We start from the raw sequence: 24094 nt of genomic DNA on the forward strand, positions 1-24094 counted from the left end.
GATGGCCCATTAAGACTATGTCTTGTTGTGCCCCCATGTTCTGTTGTTTAAATTCATTTAAATCCAATGTTGGTCAGGACAGAATTTTGATATTGAATGACTAAATTGAAGAGAAGGTTATAAAATACAGGGAGAGAAAACAATCTTTTCTATATGCTGCTTTAATTCACACAACAGAGTATGAACCACAGCTTTAACACCTGAAACAAAATATACCTAATGGTCAAATCAAAAGAAATTTTGCTATCATATTTTTATCGCTCTACATTGTCTTATTTGAAAGGTAAACCTGAGAAACTTAATAGCTTCTTCTTCTGTCACATCAATATGACACTAATCAACATGTCTTCATTCAGCCTGAGCCAGCACATTGAAAGTTCAGTATCTGGGCTGCTGTATTCACAGAAGGAATCACAAGCAAAATCAACCACGCTACAAAAATAATGGGGAGGAAAAAATTTACTACAGCAGAAATTGGATGGTATGGTTTTCCACTCCAAAAAAAAACATCTGCTGTTAATAACATAGTTCGTAATAGTATACACTATTATGGAGATTGCTACCTTCAAAGACTGCATAAGTAACCTATATTATTTCTTAAATTCAGATTATCTGTGCATACAGACATTTCGTATAAGATTGCGTACAGCTGGTTTTGCATGTTGAATCAACCTGCTAAGAACACGTTACAGTAGTATTTGGAGACAAAAACAAATCGGATACACAGTATTACCAGCTAGACAAATGGACAGTACCTTTGAAAAGCCCTTAACTTTGCAACAGTTTTAGAAATGAATGCATGTAACCATAGGAAAAGATGTTGCAAAATTTTTATCAGTGAGCTCTGTTACATTACACAAAGCTAGTAACACTTTAAAAGTATTTCTTTTCATGAAGACAAGGCAGTCATAACTTCTCCTGACAGAGACGAAAATCCTGTTTCAAGCTTCTGATAGAATCATAGAATCACTCAGGTTAGAAAAGACCTTAAAAATCATTGAGTCCAACCACGACCTAATCATACTACCTTAACTCTACCAACCCTCTGCTAAGTCATGTCCCTGAGCACAACATACTGATGGTTTTTAAACGCATCCAAGGATGGTGACTCAACCACCCCCTGAGGAGCCTTTTCCAGTGCTTAACAACCCTTTCCATAACTAAGTTATTTTTGATATCCAACCCTACACTTCCCTTGGTGCAAGAGTGATTGAGTGTTCTTTTCAGGATTGTTTGTTTGTTTAGTAACTGGAAGCACTAGAAAAACTCTCTCGTATGATTTTCTACCTTCCTTATAAGTATTGTTTCAGAAAAAGGGTAGTTCTGTCCTCACCATGTCATAGAAAATCCAAATGAGATTTACAAAAACATTTTGAACACATGCACATAACTTTTTCCAATTGTAACAAGCCACAACACAGCATTCTGACATTTAAAAAGATCCCCTAAACTTTTCCCTTCTTATTTAAAATAGCATTAACTTCCAAAGTTTGCTTCCTCTTGACTCAAGAAGTTAAATGGTTTGGCTGCTGAACTGAAAAGCCAGCCCTCAGACAGATGTACATCTCTGAGCCTTTTGTGCTGGCACACTGCCACAGCCTCTTTTCCTGACTTGTGAGGCACATCTTCACAGTGCAGATACTTCTGTTTGATACTCACATCCAGCCTGTCAAAATCCAGTGGCTAAATGACCCCAAGCACAAAGCCAGTTCTGGCTTTTTCTCTATTCCTCAAATAATCCCCAAGTACTTTTCTCAAGGCTGCATAAGTGAGGAAACCTATTTGATAGTTAACTTTAGTTACAGTCAAGATAATAGAAGCTCCACAAACCAATCTCACACATATTTTCTATCTTCTTAAGTACAGAGGCTTAGAAATCGACAACAGAATAATTCCACATACAAAACTCTTCCTTCTCTTTGGGAATTAAACAGACTAGATAGGCTGAGTTTTGTGCTGGATTATTTCTTAGGGAGAGGATGGGATGGAGTAGGGATGCAGCAAAATACTCAAAAAATTAACAAGAAAAGAAATTGAAAAATGCATCAGAATTCAGCAAATAGCAGAAATAAAGATATTTACATCTGCATTTTCAAACAACAATTCTTGTTTTCAATTTTTAGTTCAGTTTCATGTGAGGCATTAAATAACGTGAGCACTCAGAAGGTAATTCACAACTCTAACTTCTGTCTATAGAGAAGCACCTTTTAAAAAAAAAATAATTAACAACAAACAAAACAGAATAAGGAAATTCCAAATCCATTCCTCTTAACTGAATTGGAGAAAGAACTTGAGCAAGTGCTTCCTACATCCCAGGACTGTGTCTTAACCTACATGCTCAATGATTTTTGGAAGAGTCTCTACATCTCTCCTTTCTTAAGTTGAACCATTTCCTGCAACACTCATGAAGCCATGCGTCATCCTGGAAGGTCAGTTTTTTAAATCATGGCTCCAATTACTTCACCATAGTTGCAATAATTTGTGACTAGATGCATATTCTGTACCTTGTTCTTCTTAAAATACTAAAGCATTAGGAAATAAAATGGGAAATGAAGCTAAAGTTGATAAATACAAAGGAGAACGTGATGAGAAGAATCCCCCATACACTCTATATCAGTATAATCAAACAGGAATAAAACAGACAAGAATAACATCCCCGTTGGGAATTTTCATAACCGTATCATCTCAATTCTCTCTGCTGGACAACAAGCCAGACAAAATATCAGTGATTATTAGGAACAGCACACAATAGAAAGCCTAACAGCTTATACCACAGCAAAAACTCATGCTGTTTCCACGTCTTTAACAAAAGATACAGATCTGGTCTTCCTATCTCCTCTGACGGATGAGCTAGAAGACGAGATACAAGAGGTCAAAGAGAAGTCATAAGAATCCTAGGACAACTACAGAAATAGTAGAAATGAAGAGTAAATAAATCTGGATTATTCAAGATGGGAGAATGGTGATTGAAGGAATACATGCTAAGGGTTTATGAAATAAATGTCATTTTAAAAAAAAGAATATGGAATGACTTGCTATTTTGCAGTGAAAAATGATGGTGCACAACAATTTAATAAAAGAGCGGCCTGTAGCTTTCTCACTAAAGGAAAACACTTTCTTCCATCTCAAAAAAAAAACAACCTCAAGTTAACTGTGGGAATTAATATTTCTGCAAGACAACAGGCAATACAACAATTAAAAAAAAGTCATTTGACAAATTCCTGGAAGGAATCATCATCCAAGATATTACTGCACAAATACTCTACCTTAAGAAGTGTTAAGCTGTAGACTGCTAAATGCCTTGACAACACACAAACAGAGGAGCGTATCATAGAATTACAGAACCACCAAGGCTGGAAAAGATCTCCGTGATCATCTAGCCCAACCACCCACCAACCACCAGTATTTCCCCAGTTAACCACGTTCCTTAATACAACATCTAAACATTTCTTGAATACCACCAGGTAATTCAATCACCTCCTGGGCATCCTGTTACAGCATCTGATCACTCACTGTGCATCACTGTGTGCCTCTCCCATTCTTGCATTCTTGCATCTTCCCCTGTGCTACTAAAGTATATTTTGAGGCCCAGTACTAGTATTTTCTTGTTACGCTATTTTTATGAGGGGGAAAAAAAAGAGTAATGGTTAAGTAACAAATTAAACTCTGGACAATGATACGTGAGCATAGACTTTGCCAATTTTTCATAACTTGTTCCCTCTATAAAACTACAAATGTTCCAATTCCCCCTCTTCTTTTAGGGTGTGAACAGTGCATTGCCACATGGATACATTTTCCTCCCATTTTATTACAAATGATGAAGTTTCCTTTTCTCTAGTGCTTGAATTGAAAGCTTTGGTTTAAAAGAAAAGCTTTTTTTGCAGAACTAAAGAACTATAAGACAGACATCTGAGAAAAGAGAAATTGATTTTCCGTCAATTTACATCCCTGACTGGTTAATACAGAGATTGCACCTACACTAAGACATCCTACATACATAATAAATACAAAAAAAATTTCCCTTATCCTATAATCTCTTCAGAATTGGAGTAAAAATAATCAGCAAAGGTAAACAAAGTCAGTACACAAAATAGCTTGCATGAACCTAAGTTTTCCTCTCACTGCAGACCAATCCGTAACTACTGTTGGAGCTCAAAATTGTTAAATACTTGAAAAGAAGATAAAATTACCACTTGTCTACACAGTCTCTCCTGCCAAGGCAAAATGTTTTGTCCTGCTGTCATCCTTTGTTTCACAGTCAGTATAAACAGTTCCCCCACTGGTAAGTATTCTAAGCCTGTGGTGTTTAGTTTTTTATTGGCTTGAATTACTTATCATTCCTTTCTCTGCAACACATAAAAGTAAAAATGTGTAATGGAAAGGGGCCAGTAAAATCATTGAAGCTCAAAGTACCCCTTGAAAACATTAAACCAATCTGGAGATTTCCTCTTTGACATGTTATCTAGTTTTCCTTGAGTTATTTAATAGAGCATTCTTGTTCATGCCCTATGTAATTTATACCATACATTAACTCACTGAAAAACAAAATCAAACCAATTCTACTTAACTGCCATTAGTCTTGCCATCACCTCATCCAGGTTCATAATCCTTTGCTCTTCAATATAATACTTTTGCCTTCGTATTGCCTTCTCTCTTCTTTTCTATATTATGAACGCTTTAAAAAATGCTCTCTGGTCATCTTCCCCCTTTTGAATTTCAGCCTTCTCAAGCAACTTCTACCACTTCTAATATCACAGTCACTTTTTCTTCTATAGAAGGATATTTTATTTCAGATTCAACAAATCAATCAAGAAGAATGCAATTTCTCCTCATCTTATCTTCTTTTTTCAGGTTTACTGCAGATGAAAATTTCAAGTACACTTCACAGAAGTGCAGTGATGTGCCCACAGCTATCTTGTTACACAGATAATTATAAGTGTGGCTTAACAACGACTCAGTATGCTTGCTTTTGCACACTTCAATTTTACTGATTGTCATTCCAAACTTGAATTGAACATCCAGTTTAAAGAATACATTACTACTTTCTTTCCTTGAACTTTCATTTCACTGTTTTGGTGCTTTTCTGATAGATTCCTTCCTACTTCACAGGAAGCTCACCAGTTCTGCTTCCTTACCAATCCTAACATGAAGCTTACTGTATGCTTTTCTATTCAGAATTTTTACTTTAAGGCTGATCCATTCTGGTACTTGGTTATCTCCTCTTCCAGAAGACAATATCAGCTTGATGGAACATATTAGTTTACCCTGTCAGCCCCTCTCTGTTCGAGAACAAAAATATAAGAAAACAAAAATACCAAGGCAACAGCAATTATCTCAAGAACCATTCTCAATAGGCACAAAGATACTTGTGGTTTAGTGTAATCCACTTACAAAACAGACTATAGTCATTCTTTCGTATTATAGATAAGCAAAATTAAACCTGACCACATCATCAAGGGAATGAACCACATCTTCCCTGATCCTTCAATCTTTTCCAGGAATAGCACGTTGCTGGGAGTGGGAGAGGGAAAAGAGAAGTACGACCACGTCTCTTGGTGTTCTTGCTGCAGCATCAGATACTGACTGACGTGCATCAGATCTCCTCTGCACTGCAAAGTTCGAGTCCAACTTCTTGCCATTAGAGGACCACTTCAAATGCCTGGAATTCAATAATTCTTTGAATTTTTAATGCTCCAGAGTAATTCCATGAGTTCTTTTAGGCATGTGATGAATCCTACCAAGTTTCAGGGAATAAACACCAGGTGCCAAAGCCCTGAAAGTCTGGAGAGCTGGAAGCGCGGGATGTACAAGGACACCAAATTGACATGTGCAGGAAACAGATTTGTAGGTACCTGGCCCATTGATTTCTGTTAATTTCCTGAGAACTCATCTGAGCTTCATCACTTGCTTCCATTGGGCATCTGCTTAGTCAGCTGACCAGAAAGCTGTATTTTCTCTAAAAATAGTTCATCTTGATTATTAGAAGTCCTAATGGTGCAAATGTCTTAGGGAGCAGAGTATCTTCAATAAGATGACAGTTTGCACCTACCACATACTGTTTTGCACATACACTATTTCCTCTTTTTTTTCTTCTACAGCAATAGTAGCTGTACAGAGTGTTCACTTTAAGGAACAAACACTCTCCTCCTGTCATGAAGCATGTTTTAACACATTGTGATTGAAGGAATACATGCTCCATACATGTTCCAGTCTGGAAATATCAATATGCCATTACATTTCTACTTAATCATTCATCTTTAATACAATTGCTCCATAATATGACCAAACCTAAACATGAGGTAAGCCTCTCTCATCTGTCTGTTACACCAAAAAAAAAATTTGGTGAACTTCTCAAAATAGCCACTTGGCTTGGCCTAAATGAAACCAACCTGTGCTTCCTCAATCAACTCTTTCAATGTCAGTAGATCACCCTGTTTTTTTAATTGTAAAAGTGTCACTGATAACAAGAGTAATAAAGAAATAAAAAGTGTCACCAGGGTATAATTCTTTCTGTTGCAAAGTTCACATACTTAGAGGTCAAGTATTTGAGGTATTCCTAGGAAAAACAAAACTTGTGATGTATTACTTTAGGCAACCACGTTGGATGAAAATATGAGAGAAAGGTCAAAGACTTTCCTGGAATGGCATTAAGAAATATTTGAAGCGGATGAAAGCAAACAGTAAAAAGAAAGTGGAAAAGGTGTGGGCAGGTTCTCACATAGAACAATGAAAAACCTCAGGAAAGAAAGAAAAGTCTGTAAATCTAAAATCCAAATATATCTTAACCATGTCTACAGTCAGCTAAAAAGTTGACACTGTCCAATCTTTTACTTGAAGAGTCCAATTATATTTCCTTTACCAAATCATTAGAAAAAAAGAACCATTGTTTCTAAGAAAATAGACTTTACCACCTTTGTTGACATGTGCAACCTGACAGCCTTTTCTCTGCTTCACAGACAAAAGTAACAACCAGCAGGTAGTAAACAAAAGCTAGGTAAGTTAAATCACACTGCAGAAATTCTAATAGGTACCTTTGGTGCAAAACTAAGCAAAATAAATAAATAAATAAATAAATAAAATCAATTGAGGACTGCAGCAGTCAGAGAAATGAGTTAACTGCAAGGTGTGTGAGTTACATTGCTTTTAGATAGCCAATACAGAGTTGAGAGGTGTGAAGAAGCTGGTGAGACTCTCCCCTGCACAGCCTAAGAGATGCAAATTATCAGTACTGCCTTACTGCAAAGCAATGCTGACTCAGTCATATTTTCTGGTGTGGGAACACAAGTCACAGAATCACAGAATGGCCAGGGTTGGAAGGGACCTCAAGGATCATGAATCTCCAACCCCCCTGCCACATGCAGGGCCACCAACCTCCACATTTAATACTAGACCAGGCCTCCCAGGGCCCCATCCAATCTGGCCTTGAACACCTCCAGGGACGGGGCATCCACAGCCTCTCTGGGCAGCCTGTTCCAGCACCTCACCACTCTCTGGGTAAAGAATTTCCCCCTGATGTCCGACCTAAATGTTCCCTCCCTCCACTTAAAACCATTTCCCCTTGTCCTGCTGTTATCTACCCTTTCAAAGAGTTGATTCCCCTCCTGTCTGTAGGCTCCCTTTAGGTATTGAAAGGCTGAAATGAGGTCACCCTGCAGCCTTCTTTTCTCCATGCTGAACAAGTCCAGCTCCCTCAGCCTGTCCTCATAGGGGAGGTGCTCCAGTCCCCTGATCATCCTAGTGGCCCTCCTCTGGACCCTCTCCAACAGCTCCCTGTCTTTTTTGTACTGCAGGCTTGCATTCAGAGCGTGAATGATGGGACTTCACAGGCAGCAGTCAAGGAGCTCAAGAGCTGAAGTTTGATCACCTTGCTTCTAATAATAAGTTAATGTCGCTATTGGAACAACTAGAAGAAAAATATCTTTGCAGAAACACTGAAGGAAGTTAGCACACAAGTTTTTTTTTTTGTTGCTTTTTATTTAATTTCATTTTCTTTTCCAGAATTGTCTACTTTATCAGCTTCTTAGAATACATGCAAGGTACATGCAATACATGTATCTAAGAAAAAGCAAAATAGAGATTAACATCATAGACAAGGACTCTGGCTTATGTACTATGGAAATGCAGCATTCCATTAATGTCATCCAAGTTGCTTGAATTTATTCAGGAGCTGAGCATGAGTTGTTGCTTCATTTACTAAGGTTGGGAAAACTGTGCTTATTTTCTTGAATCTTTATATTCATACACAGCAGAAATCACAAGAGTTGGTTTGAGAACACTGGAAGATGACCTGCTTTTTTCTCCCTTTATACATCCTCTCTTGCTTTCCCTGCTCCGAGGGAAGGGAAGTTCTCTAGAAAGTGTCAAAAAGACATAGAAATACAGAGGAGGTTCCTGGCTGGTTTTCAAGAGGAATACCATACACTGTGGGAAGATGCAAACCTTCAAATGAAATAACATGCAAGATTTCTTCTCCTCTGTAACATAGTGCAGACAGAAGTTGCATGTATTCAAAGGAAGGACTATGCCACCACTCCATCTACAGAAAAAAAAACCTAACAAAGCAAAACCCACTGCTACTGTACCTACTTCTCTGGAAGTACCTGGTGGCCATCATGAATTACTGCTCCACACACTGCCAAACAGCTGCTCCTTCCTATCCACAATAGGGAAGGGGAAAATATCACCATGTCCTGGTGGTGCAACTACTTTATTGCCACAGCTTGATCATTCAGCATGTCTTCTTTTATAAAAGACAAGCAAGGCAACTAGTCCAAGATAAGTGGAAAGCCAAAGAATAAATTGCTAGTCAAGACATCTGTATACCTGCTGTCAACACAAAGTCAGAGTGAAGTTCAAAGAAAGCATTAAAAATAACGAGGCTGCAGCCTTAATTTTTAAGTCAAAGGAAAGTTCTTGGTTTATTCATATCTCCCTTCAAAAGCAGCTGCCTTTTAAACTACGTTTTAAAAAAGAACACCACAAACAAACAATTTATATTACCGCGATGTAAAATGTAAAAATAAATGTATGTAAAAGTAATGTAAAAATGTAAAAAAAAAACTGAGATTTTCCCATGCATCATGGGGAAAAAAAAACCCAACACATTTTAGAGCTAATTCACATTAGCTAATAAAATAGAGCAGATAATCAATATAGTACACCAGCCCTGACTTACTCAGGAAATAAGTAATCTAGTCTATAGACAGCTTTACAAAAAACATGCATAGCACTGACACTTTGCAGCAGTCTTCTTTGCGTATACAATCAAACACAGCTCCATATGGTACGTGGGAACTACCACAACAAAAGGAACAGAAAGACAATACAGCACTCAAACATATAGCAGGATGTATCATCTATGTTACAAAAATTCTAATATGCTTGGTAATTTCATGTAAGACTTAAATTTGATTATGTTGTAATCCATTTATTTGTGGAAAATTTAAAAAAAAACTGTGAGAATTAAAAATGTTTTTTTTTTCTGTTATTTATTTATTTTAAGTAATTCAAACATAGTTAGCATGATCACTCAACACTATGCCCCCTCCCCCCCCCCCCCCTTCCATTGGACATGGTTCCTATTTTATGAGCCTTGAATCAAAGTCTAAGCCTATGAGAGGATATTGGTTAGGAGCTAATTTTGTACTTAAGTCCTGCTGCTTTCTCAGATGATAAAGGGAATGTGTAAAGTTGATTTTTGAGAGATTTCTACTATCACTCTTCATCATTTTTACTACACTCTTAGGCACTTTTAAGCAATTTTGACTTGAAAAAATGTACTTTAACTTGATTCATGGAAATTTGTCTCAGTTTAGTTCGCAAGCCCGTTATAGGGAATTTTCTCTTTACCTTGCCAGTAAAGAATCCAGAAAAAAAAGAAAAACTTCAATTACTACTATGTAATGGCATCAACTGGAATGACAAACTCAAAGCATTTGGCAGTACAAGTACACAAGTAAACGAGTAAGAAAAAGGACAGGAACAAATATTGTAAATGTTACAGATGTGGTCCAGGATACAAAACAGTTTTCCAAAGAATGGTAACGGAAAAGCTGAAAATTCAAACCTCAGTCTTCACACAGTGTCATCCCTCCTCTTGGGAGAAGTGGGGAGAGCACACACTCTGCCAAGAACAATGACACAAACACATATACAGCAACACACACACATCTGGGGAGGAGAGTAGAGAAACACATGTATTTTCCTTAGAGCACTCCTTAAAATTTCTTTAAGAACTGTGTACAGAGGACAATAAGAACTCTCAATGACAACCTCTCTAGCAAGCCAGCACTTCCAAATTCAACTCGGCATCTCAGTAGGAAGAAATCTGCCTTTCTGCATGTATCAACACATCCCTCTTAATCAGGAAAGGCGAATAGATTTCCCTATTTTCTACAATTCTGCAAACGTGCCTTCTAGCACTTAACACTGCAGGATAATCCTGTTCCGATTCCAGCTATGAATTATTAAAGAGACAAATATTTGAAACTATTTAGGAAAGAAATAAACTCCTAACTATTCTGAGTAAACTTTTTGTAATCTCTTTAAAATTACCCCTAAATAGCTCCTCCACCAAGATGATCAAAGGTCACTAGTACATTGCAAAGCACATTTTTATGAGATAACTTCCATTATAATTGCAAAAATGATTCCAGCCACAATTTAGGCATAGGATCCAATTATCCATTTCATTTTACATCTCATGGGCTAGATCATTTATCATGTTTCATGATAATGATCTGAAGGCACATGGAAAGTGATTTCTGGAGGTAACAAATTATCTACCATATTAGCATAGCTTACAAGGTCCTGTCAACAAGTACTATGCATAAATATGAGGTAATTAAATTTACAATGTGCAGGAGCATCTGATATGTTACTTGTTTTTCTAGTAACTGCCAAAAAATACAGGTTACTAAATTCAACATACCAGTTTAGTTGGTTAAGTACAGTAATTTAGCTCCTCATAATGCACCAGGAATTGTTACGCCCTTAGAACATCAACAGGTAGAGAGCAGGCTCAGGATCTGGAGATGAATCTCTCATCATATGGCATTACTGCTTCTTGCCATCAAGGCATTCATCATGTCTGTGAGACAGCTTGGAATGATAGCACTGGACCCTCATATTACCTCTCCTTGGACTCAGTCTCATCCATCTTTTGCATCATTCCCCATTTGTGTCTGAGTATCATCTCCCTGCTGCAAAACTGAGTGTGAACCTGTAATGCCTTTAACCTGCAGTGTCACTCTAATAGTAATTGATTTCCTTTTATTGTAGAGACAGTGCTGAGTGAGACCACAGACGGTAACAGAAGCCAGGAGATGGTCAGAACAGCAGTGCACTACAGACATTCTCTGTCTTTCAGCAATATGACCTATTTTCAAGGAAGTATTGCTATAATTTCATAGACAGCTATTTTATACTGCATATAAATTTACCAATATATAAAATTGGTATAGGGATATGTATGCAATTTGTGTTCCCAGTTCAGTTGCAATTTAATAGCAAGATTGCCTCAAATGCAGGTGAAAATTAATGTCAGCGGCGGCTTCACTTTTCATTTTTGTTAACTGATTCCATGTTAGAACACTATTAGATTTTTAAATATGTACTAGAGCACACAGGTGTGGCTGCCTTCAAAAAGGAACTTAGATTAACTCTACATTGATCATGGCAAGACATCACTAGCATGATGACTTGTGTACCATAAACCACCCAAGACTAAGCGTTTTAATTCAGCTTCATCTGAATGCTGCTATAAAAGTTTAATAAATCAAAATGATCAAAATGCCCCCGGTGGCAGGTTGGGATTCAGTTTCCAATTCAAATTCCCTTTAATATATGGCTTCTCTGACATCCTGCATTTTCTGCCATCTATGTTGAATTCCAAATGTACTCCTTTTCATCATTACCATGCATCTACTCATCGGCACACTGTTTAACAGCCCTGCAAAAAACACAGAGATGTCAAACCTAGAGGGGCTTTCCCTTTCCCCAGACTGCAAAAAGATGGCAGGTAAGGGAACTTCGTCTTCCATTAAGTAAATATTTTCTTAACCTCCCCGCTAACATCAGTGGCATTTAAACTGAGACAGACCAACCCAAGCTGCAGTATTCAGATGAAAGTTTTGATTTAAATAAATGGACAGACATGGCAGCTGCTGGAAGTGGAATTAACCAAGTGAAATACAGCACTGATGTGTGGGGCAGTCTGGAGTCATTTTAATTAAGTTGAGAAAAAATCATGTTACCTGCAGATGATCTTCATCATTGCACTTGAATACAATTGCAGACATGAAAAGAAAAAAAAAATCAAACCTCTCATTTCCTCCCCGAAGCCACACTGGCTGACAAGTTTTTCCTCATCTCCTTCTCTCTTTCACACTGGCTCCTCCACAGTCCAAAGATAACTAGGGTTCTCACCCTTGCAAATTTTTAATTTTTCAAATATTTTCTTAGCTGCTTGGATTCACCTGCTTCTCCAGTAAGGAGGCATATGACAAAATCACAGATGGATAGGATAACATCCACAAAGCAAGACAATTCTTAGGAATCATTAAAATCACCTCTCTGTTATCACTGGCACACAATTTTCACATGGGCTGAGCAAGACCACATCCTATCTTGCTTTTGATGGATTATGCAGAGCATGCAATGCACAGCTGATGCTGCCTGTAAGAGAACTGATAGTACCTGATCTGTCACACAGGCAGAAAGCCCCAGCTGAACACTACCTGCAGCCAGCATTAAGCCTGCTGGCACAGAGCTCACTTTTCTGCAACTGTGGTCTGCTGGCCAAGCTCTCATCTCAGTACTTCACATTATTGGCCTTCAGCATTTTTGACTGCGTAGTACGGACCCGTAAAGCTGTGTTTATTTGACTGCCGAATTATAGCAAGGTTTCCACAAGATCCAACAGGAGTAACAGCTCAGTGCCTGCCATTCACAACCACCATTGCTCTGACTCCTCTGTGAGCCAGTACAACTCACTCATAGCACAGAGAGGTAGCACAGCCAGCAGTTTCTTGCCTGTTTTGCACATTGAACCAGCCTATGCAGAACTACAAACCTAACTTTAAAAGTGCTTCCTCTGAGTCAGCCTGGCTGCCCAATTCACTTCACTGCAGCAGGAATGGCTCTCTGCACTGGCACACAAAACAAGGGCAGAGGGAACAGATGGAAGTGTTTCTTTCAGCAGCAGCAGCACTCTTTAATGTAAATGTGTGTCTGGTATCTGAGAATTTTTTCATGAAATGCCTGGTAAACTGTTATTACATATTTAAGATATATTCTTGAAATAGTTCCCCTGCCTAGCAGGCTGGAATCTAAACTAAAACAGCTGAGAATTCGCCAATTGCATCATAGTTTTATGAAATCAGCATGAAATATTTTTTTTAAAACCAGACATGCAATTCAATTCAGTTCAAATCTTGTAAAATAAAATTGGAATCGGAAATACCACAGTCAAGTTTTAGTTGCCCCATTTCACGTTGGCAATTCCCCTTAGCAACCCCCTATTTCTTACAAGTTATTTATAATATGTTGACACAAATCAAAATAATAATAATAAAAAAAATTCTGTCTGAACACAATACTTATTTTTTAATTTTTTTTATTTATTCCTCACCACAAGGGTTGTTGAACACAGAAACAGGCTGCCTAGGGAAGCTGTGGAGTCTGGCCTCCAAAACATTCAGAAGACAGCTAGTCACATTCAAGGGCAACTTGGTCAAGCTACGCTGCCTAAGCGCTGGACTGCATGACTTCCAGAGACACCTTCCCACTCCAGTTATTCTGTGATACATAAGACAGACATAAATGGCATCAACAGTACTGGAATAAGCTGCTGCCTGATTCTGTGAACTGAAGAAGGAAGCTGATGGGCAATTCAGAGATTCACTTTGTAAACACATTGTTGTTTAAGTGTTTATGTACATAGCCAAAGACAACCTCTGGAAACCAATCAGGCACACTACGTGATTCATTATGAAAGCGGGATGTGACTTAATAGCACACAGAAGTTTTGTACCTAATAAACGCACAGAAAAAAAGAAACCCAAACAACTATTTGTAGTTATAAAACAGACTAAATAGCTAGAAATACATTTGCTTCAAAATTTGTATAAGATAAATCAAGAATAATAACCAAAATCAAGAAAAATAACCATGACTGGTAAACATCAATCTGGCTCACAACCAGCATCCTTAGTCTTCCTTCTCTTTCTCACTTTGCCCTGCTGGTTTCCATTCAGAGATATGAGGGAGATTTCTCATCACAGTTACCACTGAGGAGTGTGTGGAAGAGAGAGAACACGAAAGGACTTGCACAGGGTTGGTGTCACGGTTTTATGATTTTTGGTCTTCAGTATTCCACATCATAACATCATGTTGGGCACTGGGAGTTGAACTGTTAATGCTCAAGTTCTGGGTACCTGCCAAGAAGAGAAGAAGAACCCAGGGGACTTTGAGGTCATACAACTCCTAGCAAGGTCATCTGATGCTCTTTTTCTTCTGCTCTTCTTCATCGGCTCTCCTCCCTTCTCCCTCCTGCTCAACTGGACTGCGCATTTCACCTCAGTTTTATGGTGAGGCCTATCCACCTTTTGGACATTCTATCTCTCATTATATTTGATTTATTAGCTTCAATGCTAATTATATTGTATTGTGGTGTGTTATTTTGCATTCAGATACCATATTTAGTAAATTAGTTTGTTTCTCCTCAGATCGTTGCTGCTGTTTTTAATTATTTTGGGGTCCCCTGTCCCCTTTTTCTGGAGATGCAGATTTTGCAAAATCCCTCCACTGGTCATGGAACTGGGCCGAACCAGCCTCTAAACTGTTGACAGTTGGTTACCCATGTGCTCTTCGTAGAGGCCGGGTGAAGAATGTATGAAACGGGAGAACAACTGCTTGGACTGGCAAAACTAAGTGCCACACAGCATTAGTGCCCACCACAAAGACTGAGAAAAAGCAGACAATGAAAATCATATAGACAATATCCCTTGTACAAAGCTAATTAAGTAGATTTAATCTCCCCGGAATGTTTTCTCCTTGTGAGAGCTTGTCCAGGAAGAAAACGAGATTCGTGGGGGCTTGGGATATTTTTTTTTTACACTTTTGCAACTCTTTCTATTCTGTTGCAGTAGAAAAATAGGAGACTAAGTGCAGTTGGAAACAATAAATCAAATGGTTTACAGAATGCACAAGGTGAGCACAGGAAAAATGCAACAGGTTTGTTTCAGGCATTTTGAGTTTGGTTAGGAGATGAACTAATAAAAACAATGATTAAAAATAGTTAGCTTAATCAATTTGTATAGTCACTGCTATTTGATTCAGCCATTTATTTGGTATTTTGTGCGTTCTCTGCCTGCCTCTGTCCTTCGTTGCCATCAGTTTTCTCCATAAGTGAGAAACTAAGGCATGACACTCACAACCAAGCTGAGAGGGCACCATCCCTTGCTGAAACACAAGGCATCTGAAACAGAAAATCCTGGAAGGCAAAATCCTAAGGCAGCGAGTCATGTCTCTACATCTGCTTTTGTCTGACACTGCTCTCAGCAATGGGCAAGACATGGGGCTACAGGGCTTTAGCTCTGAGTCAGATCTGCCACCTTAAAGTTCACAGGATGCAATAAGGCATGTAACAGCCCAAAAGAGACCTAACGAGAATGTTGTTCTGGCCTATGTCAAGTAGTACAAAATTTGTCTCTTGAGATAAAAGCAAAACATGTATTGTATCTTACATGTTTCAGATCTACAAAGACCAAATCAGAGAACTGCAACAAAGCAATAATGCACATAAAAAGAATTTCAAGAGGATTATAAAGAGACAGAAGCACTCTCCACCCAAACTAAGTCAAACATTGCAATGGAGCAATTAGATGGGCAGTGTCCAGGACAGCAAACATTACAAATGAATCTTAGTCAAAAATGCAAGGTTTTGCTTTTTCTGTTAGTGCAACATAAAAAAAATCATACACACATGGAAAAACTTCAGAACAAGAACACATCACGCCCCCCCCCCCCCCCCCCCCCCCCAAAAAAAAAAAAGAAAAGGAGAAAAAAAAAAAAAGAAAGACTTGCTGCTATCAAAATGACTGTTGCAAAGCACTTTTATATGTCAAATATAGCCCTGCACAGCCAGGATTGCTCAACACGGAACTTGAACCTGTTCCAAATACTGTGCATTTCTGCCAGCTCCTGAGAATCTACACCGTTTTGGCTTGTTTTTTAAATCCAGTTAAAACTATTTTGTTTCTTCACAAAAAGTGATTTCCCTGCAACTTTCTGAAGTGGGCAATGCACTTAATAATTACATAACTGAAGAGAAATGTTGCCTTAGAGGAGGAGATGAGCAGAGCCTGCTGCACATAAGACTTGCCTCATGAGAAAGAGATGCTGCAACCCACTCTGGTATGGCTGATCTATGTAGGAAAAGCTTATGATTCCTTTCTGGCTCAGTCTATTAATTATGAACACTTACAGGAATTACTGAGGTATTTTCCTATGTATTTGCTGCATTCTTCATATCTAAAGAAGGTATTTGCCTTCACAGTGACAGCACACCTGCTACAAGAAACAGGACTGACAGTAAGAAATTTCTCTATTTAAAGAGGGTAAAAAATCTTTACACAGCAGAGAACTTAAAAGCAGAAGCTGTCACAAAATGAGCAATTGCATCTTTCCCTCTTTGAAGGATGCTTACAACCTAAATATACACCCCAAAATACACTTTGTGTTTTACTAGTGAAGTTTGGAAGAACTTGACAAAATCACTGCATTATTTTTTTCTACTGCTGTGAAGTCATCTAGACATTATCCTCTGCTTCTCCTGTAAGGATACAGCTGAAAGAGAAGTAATATGGTATACTAAGTAAAGCTTGGGATATAAAGTAGCTTTGAAGAAGGGTTAAGGGTCCAAAACAGCAACAATATTAATATTTGTATTCCAGGAACGCACCTTGTAGCAGCTACACACAGCTTTTTCCAACTCACGACCACTAAAAAAGCCTGCATACTTCTACAGAAGCTTGGCAACGCTCCAAAGGGGCACTAAGCCAATATAACAATGCCCAGCAATGCAATGTAGAATCTCACTCTCTATTTTCTCCTCTGCTCTGAAATGCAGGGAATGCAGAGAAGCATACACCCAAAGCCCCGCTACATATCACCACTGTCTCATGGAGACTGTATTTCTCAACATATTGCAATATATCACTAAAAATCTGATTTTTCTTGCATTTATGGAACTGATGGTGGGAGATACAACCAGAGGGGCAGTAAAATCTATCATCCAGCCAGACATCTTAATACTGGAGGACAGAGATAAGTATCATTTTGCAAAATTGGTACAAGAAGAGTTAACCTGTTTGCAAGCAGGCAGTCTATGAACATTCAGACAACATTATTTTCCTTAATCTGCCACCTAGCGCTCTCCTGTCATCAAACAGGAGTTTTATGTCCACTTAACATACTGAATAAGTAAACCAGGTAGCAAAATTCAGGACACACATCAGCAACATGTTCTTTCATGCTGAAATTTCAGCAACGCTGAAATTTGGAAAGTGAATTTCAATTTTTCTCAACTGGAAAGACTACAGTTTTCCTGTCAGAGAAAAAAGATAAATAATAATAATAAATAATACTCTCATGAGAAATATTTGCCAGGGGCAAACTCCATCTTTGAAGCATTCTGGCATCATGAGAAGATCAGCCAAATTGCTGGTTTTCCTATGTAAAATCCCTAAAGGGATTTCAGATGAGAAAGGCAGATGTATCAGTGCCAGAATTATTTCCACAAGAACTGCTCCTGATGGCAAACAATTCCAGCAAAGGGAACAAAGACAATTATCATCATAAATCCATACCCATACTCAAACCAAAGGATTTAGAAGAGAAACCACTTGCAAACCACATTTGTGAAGTCAGGTGAGCACAAGAAACAAATGCACAAATTTTCATATTAAAAAAAATCATACATGTAGATCAGTGTATTACAGCTCATGGCTTCTGGAACAACAGTCAGAAGGCAGTAGAGGAAACCATCTCTTTTTTTTCCCTGTTGCTATTTTGGATTCTCTAGAGACATAAAGACAATTCCCTATTGAAACGCTATAAATCAACACACAGGGCCCTCCTTACTTTGACTCCATCACAGAACTGCTGTTTGATTTGGAAGAAGAAATGATTAATAGAAAAAAAACAAAAACAAAAACAAAAAAACACACTACATTTACCCAGTGAAAACATCAATATTTGTTATAACTTCAATAAAAGTTACAAACATAGCAAGTAGAACCAGACATACGGTGAAGATATTCACAGATAATACTTTTTACTTTTTTTTCTTTTTTTTTTTGGATTTAATATTAGTCTACAGTTTCTTCAAATAGATGTTACAGAAGAAACTAATAGAAACTAATAAAGATACACTACACAAAATAATAAGCACTATATTTCCTGCTGATTTTGCAGTATTTAATAGTATATAAGTACAACTAGTCTGCTAACAGTATGAAGCTATTTCAAAGGGAAATATGCTCAGGAAAAAGTACAAGCACTACAAAAAATTCAATTCATTATTCTACCATTGGGGGGGCAGTTTTTAGGGGTTTTGTTGTTGCCCTTCTTGACAGCCATAGAAACACACAGCTGTATTGTGAAAGCAAAACAGGCAGAAGCAAAGATCATACCCATCTGGATCTTTCAGGCATACTGCAGCCAAAGAAACCAGTGGTTTCATTCATGTGGTCCCTCCAGGAATGTCTGACAAATTAAATTGGGATTATTCTAGCAAGTTTGCAAACAAACCATGTATGAACAGAGCATTAGTTTCACCTCCTCCTGACTGATAGCCACTTTTAACACATATCAACCACTAAGAACTATATCACAACTGCCACAATGAAAACTGGCTTTCTTCTTGATGTAGAAGACCATTTTTCTGATAAATACCACCAACTTTAAACAAACACTCCAGTAGTTTGCTTTGTTGTTTTTAAACAGTTCTGAATAACGATACCACTTCTTCAGTTCTATGCTGAGTATTGAAAGGAGCAGAAAGACTGAGAGCACAATGCAATTGCTCTCAAAAGTAAATAAAAAGAAAAACCCAGTTTCTTCTTCTTCACTCCTACTTATACATCACACCTATTGCTACTCTCAATCCTGAAGACCTCAAGAAATTATCTTCCCAGAAATTGCCAATTTACCAGTCATCTAAGGAAAATATAAATAGACTATTAATCTCATGAGCCTGTTCAAGAATACAAGTCAGCTAATTGTATTGACAGTGCCAAGCTTCCTGTAAAAGAAAGGGGAGAGTTTATTCCACACATATCTGAGAACAAGAGCAATGCCATAGATGCTATCTAAAAAAATAATAATATTAAAAAATATATCAATACAAGGCAGTCACTGAGCTGGAAGCTGAAGACCAGCCTCTAAACAAAGGTGAGACATCTGGAACTTGGCTTGGTAAAAATGATGCAATTGAATTACAGATCCTACTCTAGACTGATTTTTCTTCCAAAAAAATGATTCCAAGTAATTGAGTTGTCCTTTTCAGGATCTTTAAGCATATGCCATCCCTCTCAGGTAACTCCATTTTTAAGAAATTTTTAGAACTCAACTGAAAGCTATTCTACTGATGAAACTCACCATGAAATAAAGACGTTTCACTATGATGGATGCTATATAAGTGGAAACTTTTATTATCAAGACTGGCTTATGAAAGGCTCATCAGAAAAGTATCAGATGCTTCTATATTACTATCTAGCCATTCTATCTGCACAGACATAGAACACGAAAAGATTTCAGTCGTGTAACTCCCAGATTCTGAGCTGCTGAGCAGCAAGGGCTGTTCTTCATTTCTCACTTTTGAGTAACCAATGCTGGCAATGAAGTTTGGCTTCAGCAGACCAAAGACCTTACCGTTACCCAAAATGATCTGGAAGCAATACTAAAGCCATGACAAAGTAAATTGTGTTTCATTGTATTTATTTATTTTTTTCCTCCTCTGGCTGTGAGAACACACAGATCAATACACTTCAGCATGAGAATTCTGCAGTGAAATTTTCATTTGTTACAAACAGCAACAAAAAGGCCCCAAGCATGCCCTGTCACTTTCAGTTTAGAAGGAAATGCACTAATAAACTCTTACCCCTGGGTCATCTTTGACAATGGGCAATACTATGCCAGCTCTTATTAAAGGCAATTCGTATCAGTGGCCCAAAAATTTCCTTTAAAATTATCATCTTTTGTATCCATGTAGCAGGATGTCAGCTTTAAAGTGCCACTGAGATATAGGACCTGTCATTTTGGTTAATTTTCAGTACAGTTTTAACACCAGGGTAGCCAATCCCTAAGGGTATGCTTTTTGGCTAACTAGATTTATTTAGTGGTTATCTAGACAAACAAGAAAATATATTACTGTATATTGCTTTTCAAATACAACAGCAAGCAATAAATCCTACTATAAAATATAAATCCCTGTTCTTTACCATGATGTCAAATAAATAAAAATGTTTTAGATAATTTTTTCATTTTTTAAAAATACAGATATAATATATATATCATATGTATATTGTTAATCTTGCTAACAATTATCATTGTTAATCATAATATAGATATGTAATGTTAATCTTAAAATATCAAGACTTTATAGGTGTTGTGTTCGTAGCTATCAAGTTACGTTTCAAGGCATAAAGATGACATTCTCAATCAAATGACCCAAGCTATTCAGCAGGACAACATACTGCATTTAAAACAAAAGTACTATGAAGTTTGATATTATTACCTCTTTTTTTTTTTTTTTTTAGAGAGAAATAGAGTTTTAAACACTATTTTACTGCTCTATTATAACAGGAGGAAAAAAAAAGTAAAACTTCATTTACTGCATAAATACAGCTATTTGTCTCATTTTCCTGATAACATTGTATTAGGATGAAGACTGTTTTGCAAAATATTGTCTAAAACCTCGTATGTTCCATGGAGTCTGTTTTTATTGATGTTATATAGAAGATATAAAACCTAGCTGACCTCAATCTGTTGGTCTCCCAGGAAAAAGACCTCTGCCAGAAAATGCCAGATATCAAATATGTTAGAACATTTACTAGGCTATCTTTATTTCTATAAGCTGAGGATGAACTGGCTTTCCTTGCTCTGGTTCCAGACCCAATGGCTGATCTCAGATGAGAACTGACCAAACCTCCCGTGGCTGAAGCAATGAGTCAAGCAGGAGTCCTTCTTGTGCCCAACTCTGGCATACCTGGCCCAAACCAACCCCACTCTAAGCATCACAGACAGGCTTTTGTATGCCCATATAACTTAGACCACACTTTAAAATGCTAAGTCTCAGAGCAAATGTAAGCGTCAGAAACAGGCAATTACACAGGTGACACATGCAGGCAAGGAGAATTTTGATAACTTACTCCAGGCCAAACAGCAAGTGAATTTGAGAATCAGAACCTGAAATTCTATACTCAATCATGTCTTTCACCAGTAGGATGACATAATACCAGAACACAAACAGAAGTAATAAAGCACCAACTCAGCATTCCTACACTTAATTCATGGTTTTGTTTCAATAGGCTCCTGAATGAACTGCAACAGAAAAGCATTTCTTCCTACTCCACAAGTTGGAAATCATTGCATAACATATCCATAATACTTTCAGTCCCTGGATAGGTCAAGTTTAAAACTGTTTTTCTACACCTGTCTCCCAGAAGAGAAATGTATTATTTTACTGAACTGTCAGCCTGCTCAAGGCAGCAAATTAGGCAATGTGAACAAACTAGAGTGGATTTTCTCAATTCTTGAAAAACATTTATGAAACATTAGGCAATTTTCACCTTAAATCCAACAATCAACAGAAAAAGCATATAGGATACTGCACACCTTGTAAGATCAGGGACTTTACACAGATGCAATCAATAGAAAGTACAAGAAATTTTGCTTTATGACAATTCCAGAAGCCTCACAGGAGGGCTACGTGTGTATAAGCACTTCAGATCAAGGCATCTGTAGACTAAATAAAAGGTATAAGCAGAAAACACTAGTACTCAAAGCATTTAAGCAGATAAAATGACCCAAACCTTACCTCGAACAATAAGTTGAGCGAAATTTGACACTCCAGAACCTCTCTCTGATTGAGTTACACAACGGTATAAATCCTGGTCAGTTTTTGTCACCTCTTGCAACTTAAAGGTAGCAGCAAATCTTCTGTGATTTATATTTTTAGTCTGAGCAACTGGTATGTCTTCCCCATTTCTTCTCTGAAATAAAAAAAGAGAAACCAAAGCAGAGATATCTTGTAAGAATATAATAAGCATTTATCATTGTCATCATACAGTAAGCACATTAAAAAAAAACCCACAATAAGAAATGTGATCACCCTATGGCGTGATTTTTGTGATACAAGAACTCTGAATCAAATTTGGGGATAAAAAACACAGTCAGGCTTTTACAAGACTGACTGTGCCATACACAATTGCCACTGCTGGGACTCCCATAGGACAGTCCAGGAGCAGCAGCTGTATTCCCAATAAAAATCATTCAACTTAAAAATAAATTATAATAGATACACTGGATTTATTGTAAATAATACTAATTTAAACAAACCCAGCATTAAGGATTTCACTTGTTTTCAATACTCCTTTTCATCAAGCAGCCAACATTTCCTTTCTAATGCTAACTTTTATCTGTCCAAATTCAATACATTCTAAAATTGTACCTCTGTTACACTAAGCACCACCTACCTAAGTAGAATTAGTTAAAATAAAAAGAGAAGGAAAGAAAAGTATTAAATGGGAAGATGTATATCTATTTTAAAAGCAGTTATTAAGAAAAAAAAAAGCATAGCTATCACAAGTCACCAAAAAAAAAACTAATCTGTCTGGAGCTGCAGGAAGGAGGACAAGTCAGAAAGTAGAATTAGTTTCAGCTCATAAATAGTTATTCTTATCTCCACTCACACAATATACTTCATTCCTATTTTAATCAAAAAGCAGATACTCTATGAAAAACTAGCATTTGAAAAAAAAAAAAACAACAAAAAAAAACCACCCCAAAAAAGGAAAAAAACAATCACAAAACTATCAGAAACTCACACCAACCAAATAAACTTCTCCCTACCATGAATCAACTGCGTGGATTTCCAGCTCAGGACACATTTTCTGAAGGCACAGCTTTGCTCAGTCACCAGAAAGACATAGTAATGCCCTTTGTAGCTACACTGCCTGCTTTGTCCAATACACAACACAAAGGAGACCTCTGCTCATGTTTTTTAGCTCTAATTGACTCCTGGAATGAGAATCTCACTAAGGTCTTAAACTCTGAGCTTGCTGTCTAATGCAAGAAGCAAGACTACTGAGCAACAGAGTTTAATAACCCAACAGCCCATGCAAAGGGGAGAAATAGGAAACAGGTTAATGCTGCTCATATATACACACCAGGCTCTGTCACAGACAGGAGTTCTATGTAACATTCAGACACTTCATTTCACATCTACCACTTGCAATCTTAGCATGAGTTAGTCACTCCCTACAAAGCTTTGCTGCAGATTAGCCAGGGGTTCAGCACTGCTTCAAACCAGCTAACAAGTACTTACTTTCAGCAGCAGTACGTTTCAAAAAGATCTATGTTAGGCTGTCACCTTTCTTGTAGCAGACACAAAGGACCCATCCCCTGCTTCAATGAAGTTAAAACATTCGTTTACATGAATATTTCAGCCACTGGTATTCTGCCAGAAACACTGTGCTGTCACCTGCATCAGCAGCAGGTGTTGGGGTTTATTGGGGTGACTTTTCCTCAGTTCATCAGGAGAGGAACCCCTGCCAGCTCACCCCACCACTCTCCCTTCTGCTAGGCCAGAAGGGGCCAGCAGCCACCACAGTGCTTGGCCCAGTCCAGCTCATGCTAAGCCAGTGGGGCAGGACCAGGCTCAGCAAGACAGAAAATGTGCACCCTGATCTCCACAGGGAGATGGAGCATGAGCTGCTCCCAAAAGGCTCTCACACAGTTCCTGCCTTAGTCAAATTCCCTGTCCTGTAATCTTCCAGACTCTGATTAATACATGGATGCTGCCAGAAGG

At 37.8% G+C, this 24094-nt stretch overlaps 1 protein-coding gene across 7 annotated transcripts in view; it reads right to left on the reverse strand.

Annotated features, from left to right (window-relative positions):
* Window positions 1-24094, reverse strand: part of PTPRK (protein tyrosine phosphatase receptor type K) — a 392958-nt gene that overhangs the window by 175826 nt on the left and 193038 nt on the right. For all 7 annotated transcript variants that reach the window (XM_048937155.1, XM_048937158.1, XM_048937157.1 and 4 more), the window contains exon 6: window positions 22103-22277. In XM_048937155.1, coding sequence (XP_048793112.1) covers window positions 22103-22277 — 175 coding nt within the window. The remainder of the gene's footprint in view (window positions 1-22102; window positions 22278-24094) is intronic.

The sequence above is a fragment of the Lagopus muta genome, chromosome 2 (assembly GCF_023343835.1).
Source record: "Lagopus muta isolate bLagMut1 chromosome 2, bLagMut1 primary, whole genome shotgun sequence".
Lineage (NCBI taxonomy): Eukaryota > Metazoa > Chordata > Aves > Galliformes > Phasianidae > Lagopus > Lagopus muta.